The sequence below is a fragment of the Daucus carota genome, chromosome 3, assembly GCF_001625215.2.
Source record: "Daucus carota subsp. sativus chromosome 3, DH1 v3.0, whole genome shotgun sequence".
In the NCBI taxonomy this organism is placed as follows: domain Eukaryota; kingdom Viridiplantae; phylum Streptophyta; class Magnoliopsida; order Apiales; family Apiaceae; genus Daucus; species Daucus carota.
Genome location: NC_030383.2, coordinates 44671940 through 44695954, shown reverse-complemented (window position 1 = coordinate 44695954; position 24015 = coordinate 44671940). Strand labels below are relative to the sequence as shown.

Sequence of the window (24015 nt, the reverse complement as noted above, 5' to 3'; positions counted from 1 at the left end):
CGGTTTGTAACCGAACCGAATTTTAAATTTCGGTTAAAACCGAAAACCGATTTTATAAAACCGAAATTTCTAAATAGTGTATGAAAATCTGGATATTACTGCCAAACTAGTTAAAAACAAAATACATGTGTTTCTTGGCTACGGTTTCAGTTGGAGTTTCGAGTTCATCTTGATAATCTCCTTCGTTTTCCATCTACAAATACAACAAACAACTCATATAAGTCACTGTGTGGATGTCTAGTTGTCTACTGCCTACTGAGTAATAGCTAGTGGCTACTGGCAACTGCTGTGTATACTAAATACTAATACAACGATACACACACATATGTAACATATACACACGAAACTGAAATACACTTAAACACACAACACAAGCATAAAATCCCCCAATTGGCCAGAGTTCGATTCAAGAAACAAAACTGACCTTGAGCCTGGATGAGATTGGGTCGGATTGCTTGAGCCTGGATGAGATTGGGTTGGTCGCCGACTCGCCGACTCGCCGTAGCAGACTAGCGATGGGCCGATGGAAGCAGTTAGGGAGGGTAGCAGCGCAGCGATGGGTTTGAGATATTTAATGAACTGGTCTAATTTGGTATTTAGGTTTACTCTTTACTCTTTAGGTCACAGTAGATACTAGATAGATACACACGCTTATAAGAATATCTCTGTTATTAATTAAAATACTATACTATTTTTTTATAAAATATATAAAAAATATCGATTAACCATTCGGTTTTCGGTTAACCGAGTTTTAAAAACCGAATAACCGAAAAACCGAAAATTCAAAATTTGGCTACCGAAAACCGAACCGAAATTTATATTTCGGTTAACCGAACCGAAATATTTTCGGTTTTTCGGTTCGGTTTTCGGTTAACCGAACCGAATGCACACCCCTAATATAAATTATCAAAAACACCTGGACTGTGAATCATCAGATTATTGCAGACTGGTCCAAATAATAAAAAATATAAGCCGGATTTACAGGAAATACCTTCATTATGTCGAACTTGAAACTTATATGAGTAGTATTCTTTCTGAGAAACTAAAGCTCTGTTCCTCTTTTTTTTTCCCGTCTTCACTACCGTAACTCAGGTGTATGTGGAAACCATCATCACCATGAGGAAACAACAGAGGATACTGAAGAGCCATTAGTTTAGGATGGATATCAATTATCCTTTCCAAGCCTTCTTTTTTGGAGTGAAGCACTATGTCCCGATATTGACAATTGTCATCAAGGTCACCAGCCATAATACCAGCAACATCATCTGCATTTGAAACATGATTCTCGCGACCATTCTCGGCCCTAGATATTTTCAGTGTGATTTCTAGTTCGGCTACTCTATCTTGCTCAAAACGATCACGGTGACTTCTAAATTCTTGTACCAACTCATTTGTATCATCCAACATTTTCATCAGACCTTCAACAATTTCAGCATGTACAGCACTACCATCTTTCACATTAACCCATTTCATCCTATTTTGTACTTCATTCTGGGTATCATAAATGTAAAGCTGGCAGAATTTGGGGTCTTCCCCTGTATCAGGGATAAGAGAACCAAATAGATGATGGTTTACCCCGTTTAACCTATAAATATATGGTGCTCCACCACAGTTGATAGAATGGTCAACTCTTCCACCGGTAGATGTGAAAGCAAAGAGGCTATTGTATACACGAATGGAATCCTTAAATCTAGGTCCCTTTACTTTGTCATTAAAAAGCTGCCACAGATATGATGGAGTCGGTTTCTCCTTAGGCAGCTTAATGTGACCATCAGCACAGCACAAATTAAACAGGGGTATCCCTTTTTTGTTGTGTTTGTTTGTACGCTCCTCCTTCCACATCCAAGCTTGGCATTTCGTGCACTTGACATTGGGAGGTCCCAAACTGTCATACTCAGCAGGAACTGCAAAATTGATGGTTGTGTCATGAACAGCTTAAATTAATCAGTAAGTGCAAAAAAGGGAATGAAAAATTTTACTTTTTCGAGACTCAGCTTCTCTCAAATTCTGAAATGAAAAGCAATCTTCTGTCTCTGGGGTCTCTGCATGGTTCATTGATGACAAATTAATCACAGAGGGTGACTTTTTTATTGGCAACATACATCCTAAAACATGTCACTTACCATCATGCTCATATATATCAGATTCATCGTGGTCATCGAGTACATTCGTAACACGACAGAACTCTAAAAAATCAAACAAACACTACATTAAACAAATTACTCTCATATATATTTAGAATATTTTAACCTCCGTTAAAGTATACAAACCTGCTTCTTCTATGCTGTTTAGATTTTCATCCGTGGAATCTTTCATCTCAAAATCCAAAGCAACAGGGGAGGGAACCTCTAAGATATCTTTCAGATTTTTCTTACCATTGTTGGATTCTCTGCAACTTGAATTAACTAATTCAAAACATGGAAACAATTATTTATTGAAAAATAGAAGAAAAAAAATTGAAAAACTTATGTCCAAAGCTTCATCAGATGAAAAATATGAATAACATACATATATCGCACAATGTGGAAACAGGAGTCTCATCTGTGCAAACAGATTTACTGTTAGGCCTACTATGACTTGTAGGATCTTGTTCTTTGAACAGGCCTGGAAAGAGAATAAAAACAATTGACATATGTTACCCACTGAACAATCCTAGAAAGAAAATACTCTCATAAATCAGTTATGCAAAATTGCAAACCTTTGTTATCCTTTTCGGCATTGGCGTAAATATGACGATATGCAGACTTTCTCTTCTTTTTCGTAAGGTCATATGCAGATTCAAATATTCCCGGGGTTTTGCTGTTAATGATATTCTCTGAAAAACAACAAAGAATGTAATTAGTAATTAGTATACAAAAACAACTTACAAACTGCAGCAAAACGGCTACCACTCTGTTAGGTCCAGATATGATTGTAGAAGGGGGGGGGTTGAATACAATCAGTACCAAATCGTCGCGGAAGTGAATCTGATTGAATATGATTTGTTAATCAGATTATAATTAATTAATATAACAATGTTTGACGTCGTTATATAATTAAAATGGTTCAGTTTTAATGTCCACTAAAGTTCGTAGAATAAATTTGACAGGGTATATTCTAGATTTAGTGATTAAAACAACCGGGTTATCAAAGCACAGAAAACTGTGGATATAACGATCAAGCAAGTTACGAACAACTTGAAAGCTTTACAAATGCCTTGATTTACAAAGTGAATGAACACTAAAAATGAAGGATGCAATGCCATATTTATAGGCAAAGCATTTGTACTTGTAAGACAATTGAAAGACAAGACAATCTAGGAAGGAAAGACAATTTAAATGTCTTACAAAGCCATTTACATAGCAGAAAGACAATCTAAAAGCCCGTAAGACAATTCTAAACTCGGCCAGACAATTGACAATTGCCTTGGCAGGCTAGTTTCATTCGGTAAGACAAATTAATTGTCTAAAGGCATCCACTTGACATTGTCTTGCAGCAATACCAAGTAATCGGTAGGACAATTCACATTGTCTTGCAGACCTTGGTTTTTCTTCGGTAAGACAATCCATAAGGGATTGTCTTGGCAGTGTTTCAGGAACCCAGTAAGACAACTGAGATTGTCTTGTAAGTTTCATAACATTCGGTAAGACAATCTAAAGAGATTGTCTTGCCGAATCCTTTACAAATTAACAAGACAAATCAGATTGTCTTGTTGCTTAAGTGTAGGGGATTGAAATGTAATTTGTAGATTATATTTAAATAGAAAATTATCCACTTAATTAATTTAATCATATAAATTCATAAATTAAATTAATTCGAGAGTGAATTAATTTAACAAATAAATTACATAATTAATTTAATTATTTGACAAGTGAAATAATTATCTATTAAATATTTAATCACCCATTCAGCAGTAGAATTGCTTCCCGTTTTCTCTAAACATTAATAACTCCGTCTTGATCAGTCGAACGAACGAACCACCAACTCTGCTTGACTTCAAATATTTAATTTGAATAACTGATACACAGATGTACTGTCTGGTTCATCTGTATCTAGTTAAATCAAATATTCTTTGTCAAATAAACATTAAGAAATTGATTTGTTCGTCGAGTCTTCGTCTTGTAAGTACTTCTTCATTAAATGGAATCTTCTGATAAAATAAAGTATAGAAACTTTATATCTTCTGAACTCCTGGACGTGCCACAAAAGATTATTTGTGCACTGAGGCTTGAACATATTAATGAACTTCTTTCAGTGGTGTGCAGCAGCATCCTGGAATTTATCTGACATATAATTCCCATAAATCATTTGACGTTCTTCGTACGGATTCCCATGACTTGCTATTTACTGAGCTTTCTCATCTGAGTTGAGTTGTACCTATTTAAATACAAATAGGCTGAACATATGCCTTTCAATCTCCCCCTATTTGTTTGTTAACATAACATGCAAATTTCCTAGAGGATAACTCAACTAACAGATAAGACAAAGATTTAAACAAAGGAATGTAAATAGCAAAAGTTTATGGCTTGCATTGAACATTAAACTATATTCATAATAGATTACAAAAGGATGTTCCTTGAACATATCTAACAAAATATCCTAATCAATCTATTCACTCAGAACGAGTGACTTCTCCTTCTTCAGCATCTGAACAGTGAATAATTGGAGTAGAAGGCTCATTCTGAGTAGGCTCTTCAGCTGCAGTGGATTCTCCACGCTTCTTTCTTTCACGAGCCAATGAGAGATAATATTGAACCTCAATATCCACAGGGTCTTCGATGAAATCTGCTGGCTGAGATTGGTTGATATACTTCATCTTCCTGAAGTATTGATGAATATTTCTCCTTGTGCAGTAGTTCACAATCTCAGTATCAGCATCAGCTTTGGCCTTAGTAGCAAAGCCCTTGGTACGTAGAATTGTTGATACAAGAACCAACTGACTTACATCATACTTAAGAAGATGTTGGTGGTCCAGGTAGAAGGTTCCAAATTTTCTCTCGTGAATGAACTTGACACAGTAAGGCTTTCTGACAACTTGTGGACTGTTATGAATAGCACAATCCATAAGTCTGTCACGAAGGAGTTCATTCAGATTTGAACTGCGTCTGATCTTGTTACGAATCACCCAGATTTCAGTTAGAGATAGAAACATGAATAAATCAATTGAAACCCTGAATGTTCCGTTTCTCTGAGTAGAAATAATGATCTCCCATTCATTGAGAAGATTCTTGACACCAATAGTTATATATTCTAACTCGAGAGCAAGAGCACGCATAAACATATCTTCATTAGGGTTAGCCTCTCTCAGGTCATAAATGAAGGATTTGAATTTACCATCATTGAAAGGTTCCCTTTGAGGTCCAGAGAGGATTTGCCTTGCAATATCCCAGCTTTCACCAACTTTTCTGGAGATATCCTCTCTCTTTTCCTTGCACTTAGCATCCCACAGTTTCTGTTTCTCCAGCTTAACCAACTCATCAGTTGTCCTCTTTTCATCTACCAGTTTCTGCAGTTCCTGAAGCTTTGCTTTGCTAGCTTCATGTTGAGCTTTGAACATCTTGACCTTTTCCATGTGCTCAGGATCTACAGACTGATCTTCATTGAAAAGAAAGCCTTCCTCGAAACGACCTTCTTCCTCAGCTTCAAAATAAGCAGAGTCAAAAGCATCATCATCATCAACATCCTCAGGAATGTTGTCATAATCCTGATTAGTGAAGATGTTCTCAGTTTCAGGCATTTTGCCTTTAGATTTGCTAGCTGCAGAAGAGTCTTTTTCACTTGCTCCTTCTCCACCCTTATCACTTCTATCAGTATCACCACCCTTGTCACCACCATTGCCACCACCACCAGCATTGCTGTCATCCTTATCTTTGTCATCCTTATCCTTCTCCCCCTTAGTTGAGGGATCCTCTGGAGTAGACTGAGATGTTGACGGATTGATCTTTAAGTGTTGAACAACTTGAGCCAAAGTTTGCTCCAAGTTGTCTAGCTTCGTCAGACAGAGCTCCTGAGTTGTATCAAATTTGTCCATCCGAGAGTGAATACCCTTGACATGAGCATCTAATTCCTGTTTGAGGGAAGAAAATGAAGGATCAACAACCTTTTCTTGTAGAGTCACCAACTCTCCACTTCTGAATCTGGCATTCTCAGCATTCAACCTTTCTATCTCAGCCCTGAGAGCAGCCATTTGTTCCTGTAACAGATCTGTGTTGGTGTGTGCACTCACCTCACGAACACTCAAAGATTTTTCACTATCCTCTCGTGCATGTGTTTCGCTCGGTGTTTGCCTGATTTCACTCGTGTTTGTCACACCGTCACCAGTACCTGTATATACAACCATAGTTCCCTGAGATGGAACTGTAGGTTGTGAAGGAACAAATTGTCCTCCGAATGCCTGTGAAGGCGGATGTACTTGCAGGTTGCCAAGTAGATCCTGATCCAAAAAGAAAGAGTGATCAGAAAGATTTTCATATAACATGTTTTGAAATTCTGTGCTCTCTCTAAGTGAAGAATCAAAAGACACAGGTTCAGTGTGTACTAGCGTGAGTGCTAGTTGTGTGCTTGACTCTTTACAGGATACCGCGGTCGGACGGCCAATTTCAATAAATGCATTCTGTGGAGAGAATGAATCTAGAGACTGTATATTTACCGTTTCAGAGTCCAAATCCTTTTGGGAGGAAATGGATGCAGCTGCAGTTGTCTCTGGTTCTGCCACCCTTTGCTTCTTATGAGACAGAGCTGCGGGATCTCGTAAAAGTGCACTCCCACTCCGTTTCCGGGCTACCTTTCTAACAACAGGGGTTAAAGTAGTGTTGTTTGAAGTGTTTGAAGAAGAATCAGTAGTTGAAGCGGAAACATCAGCTTGGATATGAACCTGGGTGTTTTCAGGTTCAATGCTGGGAGTCTGGAAATCAAATCCAATATCACAATCAAAATCTGCAATATCAATATTAAAGGTATCAGTGAGATTAGAAAGTACCTGAGCTACCTGTAAATCTGTCCTGAAGTCCTGTAGCTCTGGATTGATAGCAGAATCAGCAGGCAGAGGCTGAGAAGTGGATTGTGGTTGAGGAATGGCATGTGTATGTGTAGGTGAAGGTATTGGTTCAGATTGAGAGGGAAGAATGGAGGCTTGTTGGTCTGGGAAGAAGTTGTATTGTGGAGGGGATTGATGTTGAGATTGGTGAGGAGAATTGTAATCTGATTGGTGAGGTGATTGTTGTGGTGAATTGTAAGGAGGGTTGTAGGGAGAGTAATGTGAGGATTGGCTGGATGATTGGTAGTCTTGGAGGAGTTGAAGTGGTTGATTGATACGTGGAGGTGATTGTTGTTGTTCTGGATTAGCTGCTTGTTGTTGTTGTTGTTGTTGTTGATATTGTTGCTGTTGTAGTGGTTCTGGAACTTGTACAGGCTGAAAAGGAACGCTGAATTGCTCGAGCATGAATGGAGTCACCACAAGTGGTACATTATCATGCTTTTTCTTGTTGACCAGCCTAGTTTGGATCTTGGCACATGTCCTCTGAATAGGAACAACAGGAGAATCGACGTACATGTGCCTATCATCAGCATTCATCTTATCATTCATAAACAACATCAGGAATCTGGGGTAGAAGCATTCAACTTTGTCATTCCTCTGAATTGATCTCTGTGAAACAGACCCCATCTTCCTTATGATCTCTCTCAGCAATATCTTCCCAAAATTGATTCGACGGTTATAAGCTATGCTGAATCCAAAGATTTGCAGCATTGAAGATATATTCCCAAAGTTCTTTCGATTAGTGGGAGCAAACACCTTGGCAAGGGTGTCGAAGAACACATCCCATTCAGCTTTCAGATTTCCCTTTGACATCTTCGGGAGAAAAATCTGACCTTGATAGTGAATATCTTGAAAGAACTGTCTCAATTCATCCTCCGAGGGATCTGGCTCAAAATTGTCCCTTGGAAGTCCTAAGATCCGGTTCACATCATCTACAGTTATTACAATCCTCTTCCGGTTAGGTAGATCCCCTATTATCTTGTAGTTTTCCAGGGTTGTAGAATTGACAGCATTTGAGTAGAAGTCAAAAAGAGGTTGCAGCTTAATCGGAATATCTGCAGTCATTGCCGTACTGACTAAACTCTGTCTCGAAAGGAATCTGACCCAAGTCCGGAATCTATCAGAGCAATCATCAGGGTTGAGACTGGCACAGTAGTTAGTCTCAGCAACCACGAATTCTCCGGCCATTTTTAATAATTAAAAATTGAATTAAGCGAGAATTTTTCAAATTAAATGTGAATTCTCAAATGTCTCGCAAATTTCAACTATTAATTAAAGCTTAATTAATTAATTAATAATTCGAAATGTTAGAGTAAAATCGAATTAAAAGTTAATTAACTTAAATGGCACTTAATCAATTAATCCAAGAACTAGTAGTCCAAACAAAAAACAAACCCCCAAAATCAAATATCTTCAATCCAAACGCAGCCTTAGCCAAAGAACCCTAATTAGATTTCAAACCCAAAATCCAAGCAAACAAACTCGGTAACGAGTCACAAACAGCCACAACAAGCGAAGTTAAGAAGTTCCAAGCAAGTACAGTCGAGGTGCGAAAATTCCGATCAAAAACCGGCAGAGTTCCGGCTTAAATCGAGTGATTTGGAGTAACACAGCAAGCGTTTAAGCTTGAAAACGTGATCAAAGCAAGTTTTTATCGATTAAACTTGAAAAACGAAGGCAACCGAGAGTGTATATATGCGATCGTGTATGTATATATGCAGTGAAGAAGATGAAGTGAAGAGGCAAGACAAACTAAAATTGTCTTGTGGGTTTGAAGTGGGTTTAAAAGAAAAGACAATCGGGAATTGTCTTACAAGAGTATTAAAGTCTCGGTAAGACAATTTTGAATTGTCTTGCCGAGATTTGATACCAGGTAGATAAACCAGGTGTCAGTAAGACAATGTCAATTGTCTTACTGATACAAGAGGCGGTTACAATGCATGCTCGGTAAGACAATCTAATTGTCTTGCCGAGTTGTTTGAAACTAATACGGAAAAACCGGTTCAGCAAGACAATTTAATTGTCTTGCCGAGCCAATCAGTAGACAATGTAATTGTCCAATCAGAAAAACAAATAATAATAACATGATTTTTTTTTTGATTAATTTAAAAGATAAAACGTTTTGCAATTAAAATCAAAAATCTATAATAAAAACAATACTATAAATTACACCAATATTTTGTAAATTTCAACTTTAATTAAATATAAATACTTATGACTTTATCTTTAATTCAAGAAGATGAATTAACTTAAAATCAAATATTTATGCTTAATTAATTTTGAAAAATACAAAATAATTACAAATAATTATCTAAATGCTTAGGGAATATTACAGGGGAGTGTATGAGCACTTAGAAAATTACAGACTAATATACAAACATGCATAATTACTCAGAATATTATCAGATAACATACAGAAAATCATATAAAATCTAATAAAATAGATATAATTATACAGAAAATTCACAAAAATATACAAAAACATATAATGCATATGAAAAATATATACAAGAGAACTATGTCATATTTAACATCCCTAATTCACAAACCAGCTTAGAGAAAGTGGATTCATCCAGTGGTTTAGTGAAGATGTCAGCAATTTGCTCAGTCGTGGGTACAAAATGTAACACCACTGTACCATTCATGACATGTTCTCGAATGAAATGATACCTGATATCAATGTGCTTGGTTCTAGAATGTTGAACCGGATTGTTGGAAATGGCTATGGCACTTGTATTATCACAAAATATGGGAATTTTGTTTACTACAACACCATAATCATTCAGTTGGTTCTTGATCCACAAAATCTGAGCACAGCAGCTACCAGCAGCTATATACTCAGCTTCAGCAGTAGAGGTAGATACTGAGTGCTGCTTCTTGCTATACCAGGAAACCAACCGACGTCCTAGAAATTGACAGCTTCCAGACGTACTCTTCCTATCAATCCTGCATCCTGCATAATCGGAATCTGTATAGCCGGTTAAGTCAAAACCAGTATTCTTAGGGTACCAAATACCTAATCCAGGTGTACCCTTAAGATATCTAAAGATTCTTTTGACGGCTATAAGATGTGATTCCTTAGGATCAGCTTGGAACCTAGCACACAAACATGTTGCAAACATGATATCTGGTCTACTTGCAGTAAGATAAAGTAGAGAGCCAATCATACCTCGATAGCTTGTGATATCAACTTTCTTACCAGATTTATCCTGGTCAAGCTTTGTGGCAGTGGCCATGGGTGTCTTTGCCGGTGAAGAGTCTTCTAGATTGAACTTTCGAAGGAGATCTCTGACATACTTGGATTGGCAAATGAATATTCCATCTTCCTTTTGGCTTACTTGAAGACCAAGGAAGTAGGACAGCTCACCCATCATACTCATCTCATAATTACTCTGCATTAACTTAGCAAATCTCTTGCACAAGTTATCGTTAGTAGAACCAAATATAATATCATCAACATATATTTGTACAAATATCATATCTTTATCATGCAATTTGTAAAAGAGAGTTTTGTCTATGACACCTCTAGTAAAATTGTTTTCAATTAAAAATTCAGAGAGAGTGTCATACCATGTCCTTGGTGACTGCTTGAGTCCATAGACAGCTTTGAATAGGAAGTATACAAAATCAGCAAACTCTGGATTTTCAAAGCCAGGGGGCTGTTCCAGATATACTTCTTCTTCCAGCTTTCCATTCAGAAATGCACTTTTCACATCCATCTGATAAACCTTGAAGTTGGAGTGTGCAGCAAATGCAAGAAATATTCTGATGGCTTCAAGACGAGCAACTGGAGCATAGGTTTCATCATAATCAATTCCTTCTTCCTGTGAATAACCTTTTGCAACCAGTCTGGCTTTGTTCCTTACAACAATGCCATCACCATCTAACTTGTTACGGAAGACCCATCTAGCTCCAATTGTAGATTTTCCTTTTGGTCTTGGAACCAGGGCCCAGACTTCTTGTCTCTCAAATTGATTGAGTTCTTCTTGCATGGCAAGAACCCAATCAGGATCAGCAAGTGCTTCTTCTATTTTCTTTGGTTCTTGTTGAGATAGAAACCCAGAGAATAGGCATTTATTTGTTGTAGCACTTCTAGTCCTTACACCAACATCAGGATCACCAATAATCAGATCAAAGGGATGATCTCTGCTCCAAATCCTTTCCCTTGGAAGATGTGTCCTTGATGATTCAGCAGTATTATCATTAAGCTGAAGTGTGTGACTAGTTGATCCATCAGCTCCCCCTGAGTTGTTGCCAGGTTGACTTGATGATCCACCACTGGCATCAGTGGAATCTCCAGCATTATTGCCATTTCCTCCACCATTGCCTGGATCATTATCATTGTTGTCATCTCCTGTTGCAACCTCAGGTGGAATATCATCATCTGAATCAGAGTCTGGATAGTTGTCAAACTTCAGAGACTCAGATGGATCAGCAGATTGTATACTTGGAAGTTTAGTGTCATCAAATGTAACATTGACACTAATTTTCACTGACAGAGTATCAATTATAAAAACTCTATAAGCATTATTTGTATAACCAACAAAAATTGCTTCAGAAGCCTTTGGCTCAAACTTGTTCAAGTTCTCTTCACCATCCTTGAGAACATAACACTTGGCTCCAAAGACATGAAGATGTTTGACATAAGGTTTCTTGTTGTTATACAGATGAAAAGGAGTTTTCATATGATCCTTGTTGATCAAAGTTCTATTCTGGGTATAGCAGGCAGTAGACACAGCTTCAGCCCAAAAGTACAGAGGAAGCTTTGCTTCAGCAATCATAGTCCTTGCAGCTTCGATCAGTGTACGATTCTTTCTTTCGACGACTCCATTCTGCTGAGGAGTCCTTGGTGCTGAATACTGCCTTCCTATTCCCTTTTCAGAGTAAAAGTTGATTAGAGTTTGATTTTTAAACTCAGTTCCATTGTCTGATCTTACAGCTTTTACAGGAACACCTTTTTCCAACTCAACCAACTTGATATGATCAATTACTGTCAGGGGAGTTTCATCCTTGGAAGACAGGAAGTAAACCCAAGTAAATTTCGAGAAGTCATCCACAATGACTAAGGCATATCTTCCTCCATCAATAGATGCAACATTCACGGGGCCAAACAAATTCATATGCAACAAATGAAGTGGATCTGTAATGGTATTGATGGTTTTGCCTTTGTGAGATGCTCTCTTCGCTTTTCCTTTCTGACAAGCTTCACAAAGATCATCAGTTGAGAATTCCAGGGAAGGCAAACCTCTCACTAGATCTCTCTTGACAAGAGAGTTCATGGTTTTGAAGTTGAGGTGTGAGAGCTTCTTATGCCATAACCAACTATCTTCAGCTGACGCTTTGGCGTAGAAACAGTGAACTTCGTTTCCTGGGCCTGAAGACAAATCAGCTACGAATATATTGCCTTTCCTTATGCCACATAGTGAAGGACGCTTATCCTTGATATGTTTAATGATACATATCTCTTTTTCAAAATGAACATAATAACCTTTGTCACAGAACTGACTGACACTCAGGAGATTATGTTGAAGTCCTTCAACTATTGCAATATCTTCTATGATGATCCTTCCAATTTTGTACTTGCCATATCCCACAGTACGACCTTTGCTATTATCAGCAAAACTGACTGTAGGGCCAGCTCCTTCTCTTATGTCCTCCAGCAGGGATCTATTGCCAGTCATGTGCATTGACGCTCCACTGTCAAGCACCCAGGAACACGAACAACTCCACTGGCACCCTGCAAAAGACAACTTGATTAGACAGTCTTTGGGACCCACATTTGATTGGGTCCTGCAGTCTTAAAGAACTGATTTCTATTAGGTAATACAACAGAGCCTCTTGGACTGATACTTGGTTCAGACTTGACTGAACTTACTTCCTTAACAACAGCCTTATAAACCTTAGTTTTAGACTTTGGAACATAAGTCTCCTTCCTAACATGAGTAGGACTAGCAGTCTTTGATCTAGCATGCTTGTTGTTTGTGTGTTGTCTAGGTGATGTGTTTTCATTTTTGGCATGCAAATTTTTAAAATAAGCAGACATCAAATTGAAAGCACAAGTCATACAATTATCAACACTACAAGATTTATGACATGCATCAAAAGCAGGAACATCAGAAGTATCAGTCATAGTAGTAGGAACATCAATAGATTCTACTCTAACCTTGTTATCAGATTTAAAGTTCTCAGTAGAATGACACCTATTGTTCTTGTTCTTACTATTAACAAAATTATTGGGCTTGTTGAATTTAGTTCTCTCAGAGTTGACACCCAAACCAGCTTTAGGCAACCTAACATTGCCTTTCACTTTAATTGGTTTCAGGTTTGTCAGAATCTCATCTCTCATCTCATTACTCTCTTTCATTTTAAGGTCTTCCTGTTTTAGTTCATATCTAATGACAACAGGAGTCTCTAAAAGAGGTTCAGCTTCTGAGGTTTTAAACAAAGGTTTAAGGGAATCTTTCAAAACAAAAGGAATCCCTCTCTCTTCAGCACTCTTCTTAAAAGGAGTAATGTTACTAGCCTTACCTACAGATTTGTTATAGTCAAAGCCTATTCCAACAGTTCTCTTGATCTCTTGTTTATCATTAAGTTCTTTGACTATCAAGGAGGCATCCTTAAAGGCTTTACATTTCACTTTCTCTTCGTCTAGCTGAAGTCTTAAGGCAATCTCACCTTTCTCTAGAACTTTGACTTTAGCACATTGTAATCCTAAGTCCATAGTCAATTGTTCTATTTTAGGTTTTAATACTTTCATCTCATTCATTTTAAAAGCATGAATTTCTAAGACTAAAGTATCAATTTTAAGATTAGCAGCTTTCATCCTTTTAATAGCATCATCTCTTTCAAGTCCTAATTGCATAAACAGTTTAGGGCATGTAGGATCTACCTGAAAGCTTCCAGCAGGAGGGGGTGAAGATGATCCAGTAGTAGCCATGAAAGCAACATTCCCTAGCTGCTCCTCTTCATCACTATCTGTATCATCCCAGCTTTTGCCTTCTGCCAGATAAGACTTGCTTTTGAAACCTTGACTTCTAGAAGTACCATGATGCTTTCTAACCAGTGCATCATACTTCTGCTTCAGCTCATCATACGAATCTTTTCTTTTTCCTTGAACCTTGGGCTGTTTGCATTCAGTTGCAAAGTGTCCAGGTTCACCACAATTGAAGCATTTGAACTTGCTTCTGTCCACCATCCCAGTCTTGTATCCTCCTTTGCTTGTAGAAGATGAATAGCCTCCCTTCTGAAACTTACTAACAGTAGGTTTGTATTTATAGGAAGGGTTCTTCCGGAATCTCATGTTTCCAAACTTCTTGGCAAACAGTGATAGGGATTGATCTTCTAACTGTTCAAGCTCTTCCATTGTATAGAACTCTTCGTCACCACTGGTAGAAGCAGTCTGACCCATCTCAGGTACAACAAATTCCTGAGTAGTCTTAGAAGGAACAACAACATCCTTCTTCTTTTCTTCCAGTACAGGTGACTCAACAACTAGAGCTCTCGAATGGTTCTGTGTTTTACCCCAGCCATATCTCTGTTTACTCTGAACTTGCTCCAGTTCATAAGTTTTCAAAACTCCGTAGAGTCTTTCCAGAGAAATCTCATTCAGATCTCTGCTTTCCCTGATGGCAGTGATTCTGTGTTCCAGATGTTCAGGAAGGGTTAAGAGAAACTTCATGTTGACCTCTTTCTTGTCGTAGAATTTCCCATTCAGATTTAAATTATTTATCAAATTATTAAGTCTGATAAATACTTCTGAAATCCCTTCACCAGGATGGGAACCAAACTGTTCATACTGAGCCATCAGTATCTCTTTCTTGTTTTCCCTAACTTCCTCTGAGCCTTCATTGATAATCTCTAATGTATCCCAGATTTGCTTGGCGTTCGTACAATTTACAACAGCATTGTACATCACTGGATTTAGAGATTCAACCAAGATTAGTTGAAGAGCATCATCTAAGTTCATCTGATCACTCTCTTCATCTGTGTACTCAGAAAGTTCTTTCGGAATGACCTGATGAGGTATCAACACACCATCCTCTTCGTGTGCTAATATGACCTTCATCGGAGTAGTAACACCCTTGTCTAAAATCCCAATGTATTTTCTGTTCGCAGTGCGGAGGAATAGGAACATGTGCCTCTTCCATAGGCCAAAGTGTTCCTGGCTGAACGGTGGGATTTTGATGCTACTGATCTTTTGTGTACTCATGTTTAAGGATTTGAAATGAATAGTGTTTGGAGAGATTTAGATTTTTGAAAGAAAAATATTTTTAATCAAAATTAATTTTTGGAATAAAATTAATTCGAATAAAAAATATTTGAACGTTACAGAGTGTGTATAGGATCTGATACGGAAAAATGGTATCAACCGCTCTGATGCCAATTGTTAGGTCCAGATATGATTGTAGAAGGGGGGGGTTGAATACAATCAGTACCAAATCGTCGCGGAAGTGAATCTGATTGAATATGATTTGTTAATCAGATTATAATTAATTAATATAACAATGTTTGACGTCGTTATATAATTAAAATGGTTCAGTTTTAATGTCCACTAAAGTTCGTAGAATAAATTTGACAGGGTATATTCTAGATTTAGTGATTAAAACAACCGGGTTATCAAAGCACAGAAAACTGTGGATATAACGATCAAGCAAGTTACGAACAACTTGAAAGCTTTACAAATGCCTTGATTTACAAAGTGAATGAACACTAAAAATGAAGGATGCAATGCCATATTTATAGGCAAAGCATTTGTACTTGTAAGACAATTGAAAGACAAGACAATCTAGGAAGGAAAGACAATTTAAATGTCTTACAAAGCCATTTACATAGCAGAAAGACAATCTAAAAGCCCGTAAGACAATTCTAAACTCGGCCAGACAATTGACAATTGCCTTGGCAGGCTAGTTTCATTCGGTAAGACAAATTAATTGTCTAAAGGCATCCACTTGACATTGTCTTGCAGCAATACCAAGTAATCGGTAGGACAATTCACATTGTCTTGCAGACCTTGGTTTTTCTTCGGTAAGACAATCCATAAGGGATTGTCTTGGCAGTGTTTCAGGAACCCAGTAAGACAACTGAGATTGTCTTGTAAGTTTCATAACATTCGGTAAGACAATCTAAAGAGATTGTCTTGCCGAATCCTTTACAAATTAACAAGACAAATCAGATTGTCTTGTTGCTTAAGTGTAGGGGATTGAAATGTAATTTGTAGATTATATTTAAATAGAAAATTATCCACTTAATTAATTTAATCATATAAATTCATAAATTAAATTAATTCGAGAGTGAATTAATTTAACAAATAAATTACATAATTAATTTAATTATTTGACAAGTGAAATAATTATCTATTAAATATTTAATCACCCATTCAGCAGTAGAATTGCTTCCCGTTTTCTCTAAACATTAATAACTCCGTCTTGATCAGTCGAACGAACGAACCACCAACTCTGCTTGACTTCAAATATTTAATTTGAATAACTGATACACAGATGTACTGTCTGGTTCATCTGTATCTAGTTAAATCAAATATTCTTTGTCAAATAAACATTAAGAAATTGATTTGTTCGTCGAGTCTTCGTCTTGTAAGTACTTCTTCATTAAATGGAATCTTCTGATAAAATAAAGTATAGAAACTTTATATCTTCTGAACTCCTGGACGTGCCACAAAAGATTATTTGTGCACTGAGGCTTGAACATATTAATGAACTTCTTTCAGTGGTGTGCAGCAGCATCCTGGAATTTATCTGACATATAATTCCCATAAATCATTTGACGTTCTTCGTACGGATTCCCATGACTTGCTATTTACTGAGCTTTCTCATCTGAGTTGAGTTGTACCTCTTTAAATACAAATAGGCTGAACATATGCCTTTCACACTCATCGGAGACAGTGGTGAATGCAGTGTGGATGAATCATCCATGACTTTCTTGAAGGGGGGGGACTGCCACATGTTTAAATGCGAGGATCCTACGTTCTCTTTGTTTGAATGTGCTGTATAAGAAAATTAGTCCAATCAGAAATCAGTAAAGCAGGGCATAGTGATTGACTCGACAATATAATCACTGACAACAAAAAATACTTACAATCACGATTTCCAGTTTTTCTTTTCCTTTTTGTAACCTCGGTAGACAGTCCACATGTCCCCTGTGTTGTGTGGCTGAGGCAAGTCTCAATACCATCTGCATCCATGAATAATTGAAAACATTGTTCCACATCACATCAGAATAAGAAGATGACACATTGTCATCCAACACATTTTTGGGGCTGGTTTGTTCGGCAGGACAAAGATGACCAATGTGTGGAACTGAAGCCAACATTGTTTAGAAACATAACCTCAGAACACATTTTATCTAACACATTTAAACTACTGAAAATAACAAATTTTATAACAAATTTTATGTAACAAAATTATCTAACAAATTTACAAAAAAAAGAACACATTTTATGTAACAAAAAACCAAAAAATGAAACAAAGATAGAGACATGTGCACTGGGCATCTCCAAAAGCTGATTATAACAAATTTCATGTAACAAAAATATCTAACAAATTTACAAAAAACAGAACACTTTTTATCTAACAAAAATCCAGAAAATGAAAGAAAGATGGAGACATGTACACTGGGCAGCTCCAAAAGTTGATTCGTGGTTTCTCATCCTCTCCCTCCTCAACCATGAATCATAATCAACTGAAAAAGGGTCGATACAAATCTATTAAGATTACATAGCTTAGAGATTATATATGCGAAGATGGGGAGGTTTGAAATACTTACAGACATCAAACGGGGAACAGTTGTTAGGCGAGGAGGAATTTAAGACAGTATCTTTGTCGGAAAACTGAACACCATTAAAATGCATAGTAAATGAACAAATGTCAAATTGATACATACATGTAATAATACAGGAAGACATCGAATCGAAATGTAAGAATGTAAGAAAGTACATAGAGCGAACCTCTTCCATGTCGGAGAAAAAGAAAACGAAAGAGCTCCCAAATCTCGTAAAAGGGGGACGGAAATAATTGGATCTGAGGCGGGAGAGGTTAGGGCACGGTGTTTTTGAATTTTGGAAGGAGGTACTGGTGTGTACATGGCCTCTGTACATACATGACAGATTGTGTGGCTTAGAGACAGCCACCTGTCTATACGGTATAATACGCCTGTATACAGTGGCAAAGTACTGAAGATACAGAAAAAACAAAGGGACAAACTGGACTTTTCATACCAAAATATGCAGTAGGCTTTATAATTTTAATAGATTAATATTAAATGATATAATTTTAATTTAAATACTGAATAAGTTAAGTATCACCAAAAAACATTGACACAATTATATCGAAAAATATGAGTAATGATCACGAGCACTCGAATTGTGTTTAGACATTAGTACTGTATATTATATTTCGATGGCATAAAGAGTAATTGAAATTTGTACGTCTTACTCATATAAGCTTATATGTGATAGAACTACATTCATATTTAGAAATACATCACTTGGTTTAAGAAAAATATAACTTACAGTGTACAGGGTTGAATTCAATCTCAAACTTCTTTTTTTAATTCTAAGAGTCCATGTGTATTCAATTATGATCTAAAAAATATCTATTAAACATGATATTCATTTAAAATTATACACTAATCTATTAAAATATAGTGGTTTTAACAAGAACTTAAGATTATCTTTGAAAATCTGGAGGTATTCAGTTAAGAATTTTTAAATTTCATAAAATATAGTAGTATTTAAAACTAACTTTTGTTATATTGTAAAATGGTGGATTGCGATAGGCTGATTAAGGTTTTTGTGCTTTTAGAAATCCCTCATGAGATTTTAAAGGATCTGTGCTGAAAATGCGACACTCTACAAGATTCCACCAACTCTGCCAAATCAGTGTATAATAAAATCAACTAAAATCTTTTAAAATTCATATATTATAATTAATCAATTAAAATCTGAATTAAATACACCCCTTTAAATCTTATTCATCCCAATAAATTACATCAAAGCACCAAAAAATATTTTAGTTGTGCCTTATCATTTATATAAAATCTAATTTTGTTATGGAAACAATGGCATATGTTTTTTGAACTAGTGATTTTTTTTTATTTTAGATTTGCTAATTATATGCCATGTATAATTGGTGTGAGAGATTTGTTTGTCCATAGTCCTCAGAGGGAATTTTTTGTTTCAAAAACAAAAAGAAAATGATCGACTAGAATAAGAAAACTACTCATATGCTAGCAAACATAATTTACATAATATTAAAAATGTTTAACTGAACTTGAATAAGAAAATCAAAATATCCACTTATCTAATAAATATTGAATTCTCTTTATCTACACACACACACTAGGTCCCTACCGTTTATGGGGTAATCAGTAATGCTTTACTTATCTTATTATCTTATATACCCACCAGGTATACTGTATATTCTAATGCATTGTAGAAGCTGGACTTAAAATTAACATAGAGGTGTAAAAGTTTCAAAACTAACGAGAGAATACCTTAAATGTGAATATATTCAAGAAGACTCCTCCGTCATTTACCGAGTTTAAGTTCATAACAAGATCATGCAATTTTCTATGATAATAACCAGAAGAAGCTTTATTTGTCCAATTGGCAATTATATCCAAGTTTATATATAAATATTGTATTGGGTCTATGGAGACCTTAAGATTTTCCTATATTTATGATATATTACTCTGTATAGTTTATATTAATATTGGAGTAATGCATATCTATGTTTTTATATACTATTATAAAATTTTGTACTATAAATATGATGTGTATCTGTTTATTTGTAATTTGTTGTCGAGCTTTTATCGGATAATTTCATAATTCTACCAGTTTTTCGTACAATGTTCCGCAACTAATGCAATACCTCTTCAAAAATATATTGTCAAAATGAATATGATATCTCAAAATGTATTCTGCTATAGAACAACATATCAAAAATCAAAATAAGAATGTTCTGCTTGTTAGAACACTATGTTCAACTATGGAACAAGGTATTTTATAACTTCAGAAAAGAGAGTATTCAATTGCAGAACAAAGGTACTACAAAATTTACGAACACAGTAGTGCACAACAAATACTTTCTAGCTGCAAAAATGAAGCAAAATTTTAAGTTCTTTTAACTCTAGTCATCTTTCACTTTATCGCTCCTATTAAATGTTTATATCGCATCAAAAATAATACTCCCTCCGTTTCAAATTACATGTCCACTTTAAAAAAATCACACAGTTTAAGAAAAGTAGTTGTTTACAAATTAACTGCATTAAATGACCCAAATGTGTGGTATTAGGTTGATCTAGGAAATATAAATAAGAGATATGTGGAGTGGAATTGACTTTGGAAATATGATTTTGCATTGAAAGTTGAAGTGGACAACTAATTTGAAACAAATTTTTTTTTCAAGAGTGGACATGTAAATTGAAACGGAGGGAGTAATTTAGGATTCAAATTAATATGTAGCATTAAGTTTTGTAACAAACTTGTGTATGTGTATAAACATTTATGAGTAAATATGAGGTCGTGTATTTATGTCTGTATATAATAAGGAAGAGAGATGAAAATTTTGTGAAATCTAGACTATCAATTTTATATTGATTTAAAGGATTCTATTCAGTCTCCGAGCCTCCAATTAAAGTTGAGGCTCCATTGAACCTTTTCCATTAAAATATATACCACAGTTGGAATACGGATGTAAAGATATTAATGTTCTGTATCGTTCATTCCTTGTGCAGGCCAGTTGATCCTCCAAGTTTTAAAGAAGTAATGGAGGAATATATCAGCCTATGCACAGGTTTTTTTTATGTACTAAACTGTTTCAGTTTCTATGCGGATATTCTTTTTATATCGGTAATTTGAATGGTGCAAGTTCTAACCCATTGGTAGTTAATGCCAACAGCCTTGTCTAGGAAAATAATGCGAGGGATTGCTCTAGCCTTGGGTGCATCTTTGAATGAATTAGAGGGTGAAAGAGCTGGAGATCCATTTTGGGTGTTACGTATTATTGGTTACCCTGGTGTATCCAGTATAGATGGGCTACACGGGCCTAATAATGACGTTGGCTGGTAAACAGTAAAGCTACTCACTAAGTTATACGTTTCTTTCTATTGTCTTTATAGCTTACACTTCCCTTTTGTGCATTGGTAATATGGACTCAGTGGAGCTCATACAGACTATGGTAAGATCGCTAGTTGCCCATGTAGTAAATAGTTTGAATATCTTGTTTGTTAATTCTAGTTGTCTTCTGCGGCACAGGTTTGTTGACATTGGTTAATCAGGATGATGATATCACTGCATTACAGGTGCCATCTCTATCTGTTTTGTGTAAATTTCTCTTTGAAAAACTTCTTTGCTTGCTTGCTGGTGTCTGCGTGCATTTATATCTTTGATAACCTTATCGTGATACATATACCAACTATGTCTATTGTTGAATTAACAAAGTTAAACCAACAAACAAAAAATATTATTATTCGTAAGCTAATTGTGCTTCTGCAACCACCTACTGTTAAAATAATAATACAAATTTAGTAAATAAGAGTGGTGATCAATTGTAAGCTCTGCTTACTTTCAACACCTTAATGGTCTTGTAATATTGATACTTCTTCATTTTTACATGTTCATCCCTTCTATGTTGTGCAAGCTAAAAATAAACTCATTATGACAACGTGAAAAATAGAACATAATAAGGAAATGTTTTAACTAAAAATCTAAAATAGTAGTATAAAAACCAAAAAATAAAAGAGATTATTTACAAAATTTTGTCAGCAGGTAGAAAGGAAGGAATAGATGACTATACTTACATGGGAAATAATCAAATAAAGAAAGCATTGTAGCGGGTTTCCGTTGGCTAATGATTTATGATGACGGGGTTAGCTAGTACAAGAAAAGCATTTGTAAGGTGGGGACACCTTTGAGGGTGGCTTAATTATCTGGGTGATTACCTACAGAGAATTTGTTACAGTAGATCTGAGTTATTGTGCTATAGGCTTGTTGGCTGTTGCCAGACCTGTGAGTGTGTAGAGGAGAAAAGTGACTGCCTGGTTCTGCACAAAAGGTCCTGAAGTGGCATATGTACGTGTGTGTTGCATCCTCCTCGGCATGCTTCATGTCTAAAGGGACATCTATATCTAAGATAATTAAAGACTTATCTGCCAGTGAGGATGGTGAAAAGGATGAAGATGTGAGATGTTATAGGCTTCTTACAAGGTGAAGGTAGAGAAAGCACTAGAATCTGTTGAATTTTACCATTTAACTAGTACAAATAGGAAGGTGCAAAAGACTCCAACTTGGAAATCAATAGGAAAATCCCCTCATGGTAATTTTTTCTGAACATGATTCCCTTCTCGCATTACAAGTGTATCAGGATCCATTGTGCCCCTTGTGTTTTGTAGTAAAATTTGCTTTTGGAACTTGATTTAGGTACTCTTTTTCTTTCTTTCTTTTTTCTGAAAGGTTTCTGGTAAATGAAGGGCTTTGTTCTTTTGTAGGCATTGGTCTGCACCATTATCCAGTAAGCTGCTAGTAATTTAATTAATAGGAGTACTACATTTTGGTTTTATATAAAAAGTAAAAGCTAGAATCCGAGGTTGGTAATTAAAATTTTTTGTGATACTTTTCCCACATGCACAGTCAATAGTTACTACTCATAATATTAAGCTTCATCTATAATTGTGCTATCATACGATTAGATTTGGGAGTTTGCTCTGACTAAACTGCCTTTACTTCTTTCATTCTTGTTCGCGCAAAGCTCCAGAAGCGAGCTTAATAAGCAAATTTGACAGTCCTGTTTCAAATAGTACAAGAACTATAATATATGCTGGTGCGTTGCTTCTGGACTTTAGTAATTAATGTGTGTCCCTTATAATATTTGTTCTTCTGAAGGTGAGGAACCTGTCTGGTGAGTGGATATCAGCAGTTCCTATCCCGGGTACATTTGTCTGCAACATAAGTGATATGCTGAAGGTACTATCGATTTGCAAGAAAGGCTGCTACATATAGTACACCCGACTGTATAAAAAATATTATTTTTAACCCTAATTTAAATCCAGATTCTATCAAATGGAATATACGAGTCAACTTTGCATCGGGTTGTGAATAGCTCTCCAAAATATCGAGTTTGTGTCGCTTATTTTTACGAGGTTGTTCTCTTACCCTGTATTGTTTTTCATATTTTCCGTTCTTTTTCCTGTTTTATTTATAAAAAATTTCCTTTCTTTAGTGATTGTTTTGCATAACGCTTTATTTCTTCAGCCAAACTTCGACGCTGCCATTGAACCCCTGGATATATGCACGAATGACGCTGGTGGAACTAAGAAATATGAGCCAGCTGTTTTTGGGAAGCATCTTGTTAGTAAAGTCCTAACCAACTTTGTGATGTAATGATGTGAATCTTTGTTTTCTTTTCTTCCTTTTTTCCCCGTTATTGATGTGAATCTTAATACTGTTCTCATGTATTAGCATAGAGAATTGGTCAAATGGGGATTATTTTTTTTAAATACTTTTTAGTTTGTAATAAGGAGGAAAATGAAAGTCTTGCTCCACGCCTGTGTTTCGAATGAAGTGTGAAGCAAAGTATTTTTGTATTTTAATTCAAATTTTATGTATAACTGGTTGCACTTAAAAATATATTTTGCAATCAAATGCTAAAAGCTGATAATACCATCATTCCATCATAGCTCAGTGAATAAAATTTGTGGTACGATAAGTTTTCATCACCAGGTTCTTCATGATTTTATACGGTATTACATTGTGTTGTGTGGACATAGTTTGCCGAACTTCTGCAGACCCACCCATCTTTTGGTAGCAAGTACTAAGTACCTTTATATCACTGAGAAAATTACTTTGTATATTCACGGGTCTTGTCTTGGTAAGCTTTTTGGGATGATCAATGTTTTGACGACATGATATATGATCAGTTGACCTAAAGTTTTGAAATGTTTAGGAAAGAATATTTGCCATGCTTATTATTATATTTAAATACTCCCTG

At 36.0% G+C, this 24015-nt stretch overlaps 2 protein-coding genes across 3 annotated transcripts in view; one reads left to right on the top strand and one right to left on the bottom strand.

Moving 5' to 3' along the window:
* The window catches only part of LOC108215138 (probable 2-oxoglutarate-dependent dioxygenase At3g50210), a 68359-nt gene extending 44707 nt beyond the window's left edge, over positions 1-23652 (top strand). For both annotated transcript variants that reach the window (XM_064089001.1, XM_017387498.2), the window contains exons 6-12: positions 20765-20823; positions 20929-21094; positions 21188-21207; positions 21285-21331; positions 22911-22991; positions 23078-23167; positions 23280-23652. In XM_064089001.1, the coding sequence (XP_063945071.1) occupies positions 20765-20823; positions 20929-21094; positions 21188-21207; positions 21285-21331; positions 22911-22991; positions 23078-23167; positions 23280-23408 (592 nt within the window). In that variant the 3' untranslated portion in view covers positions 23409-23652. The remainder of the gene's footprint in view (positions 1-20764; positions 20824-20928; positions 21095-21187; positions 21208-21284; positions 21332-22910; positions 22992-23077; positions 23168-23279) is intronic.
* On the bottom strand, positions 1015-18273 carry LOC108215140 (uncharacterized). Its single transcript, XM_064090845.1, has 11 exons — positions 17976-18273; positions 17795-17858; positions 17642-17710; positions 17108-17203; positions 16862-17015; positions 2699-2892; positions 2509-2604; positions 2271-2405; positions 2124-2186; positions 1980-2042; positions 1015-1904 (listed from the first exon to the last, which is right to left on the bottom strand). The coding sequence occupies exons 1-11, from the start codon at positions 18123-18125 to the stop codon at positions 1015-1017; spliced, it is 1974 nt and encodes a 657-aa protein (XP_063946915.1). The 5' UTR covers positions 18126-18273.
* Positions 23653-24015: the final 363 nt, after the last annotated feature.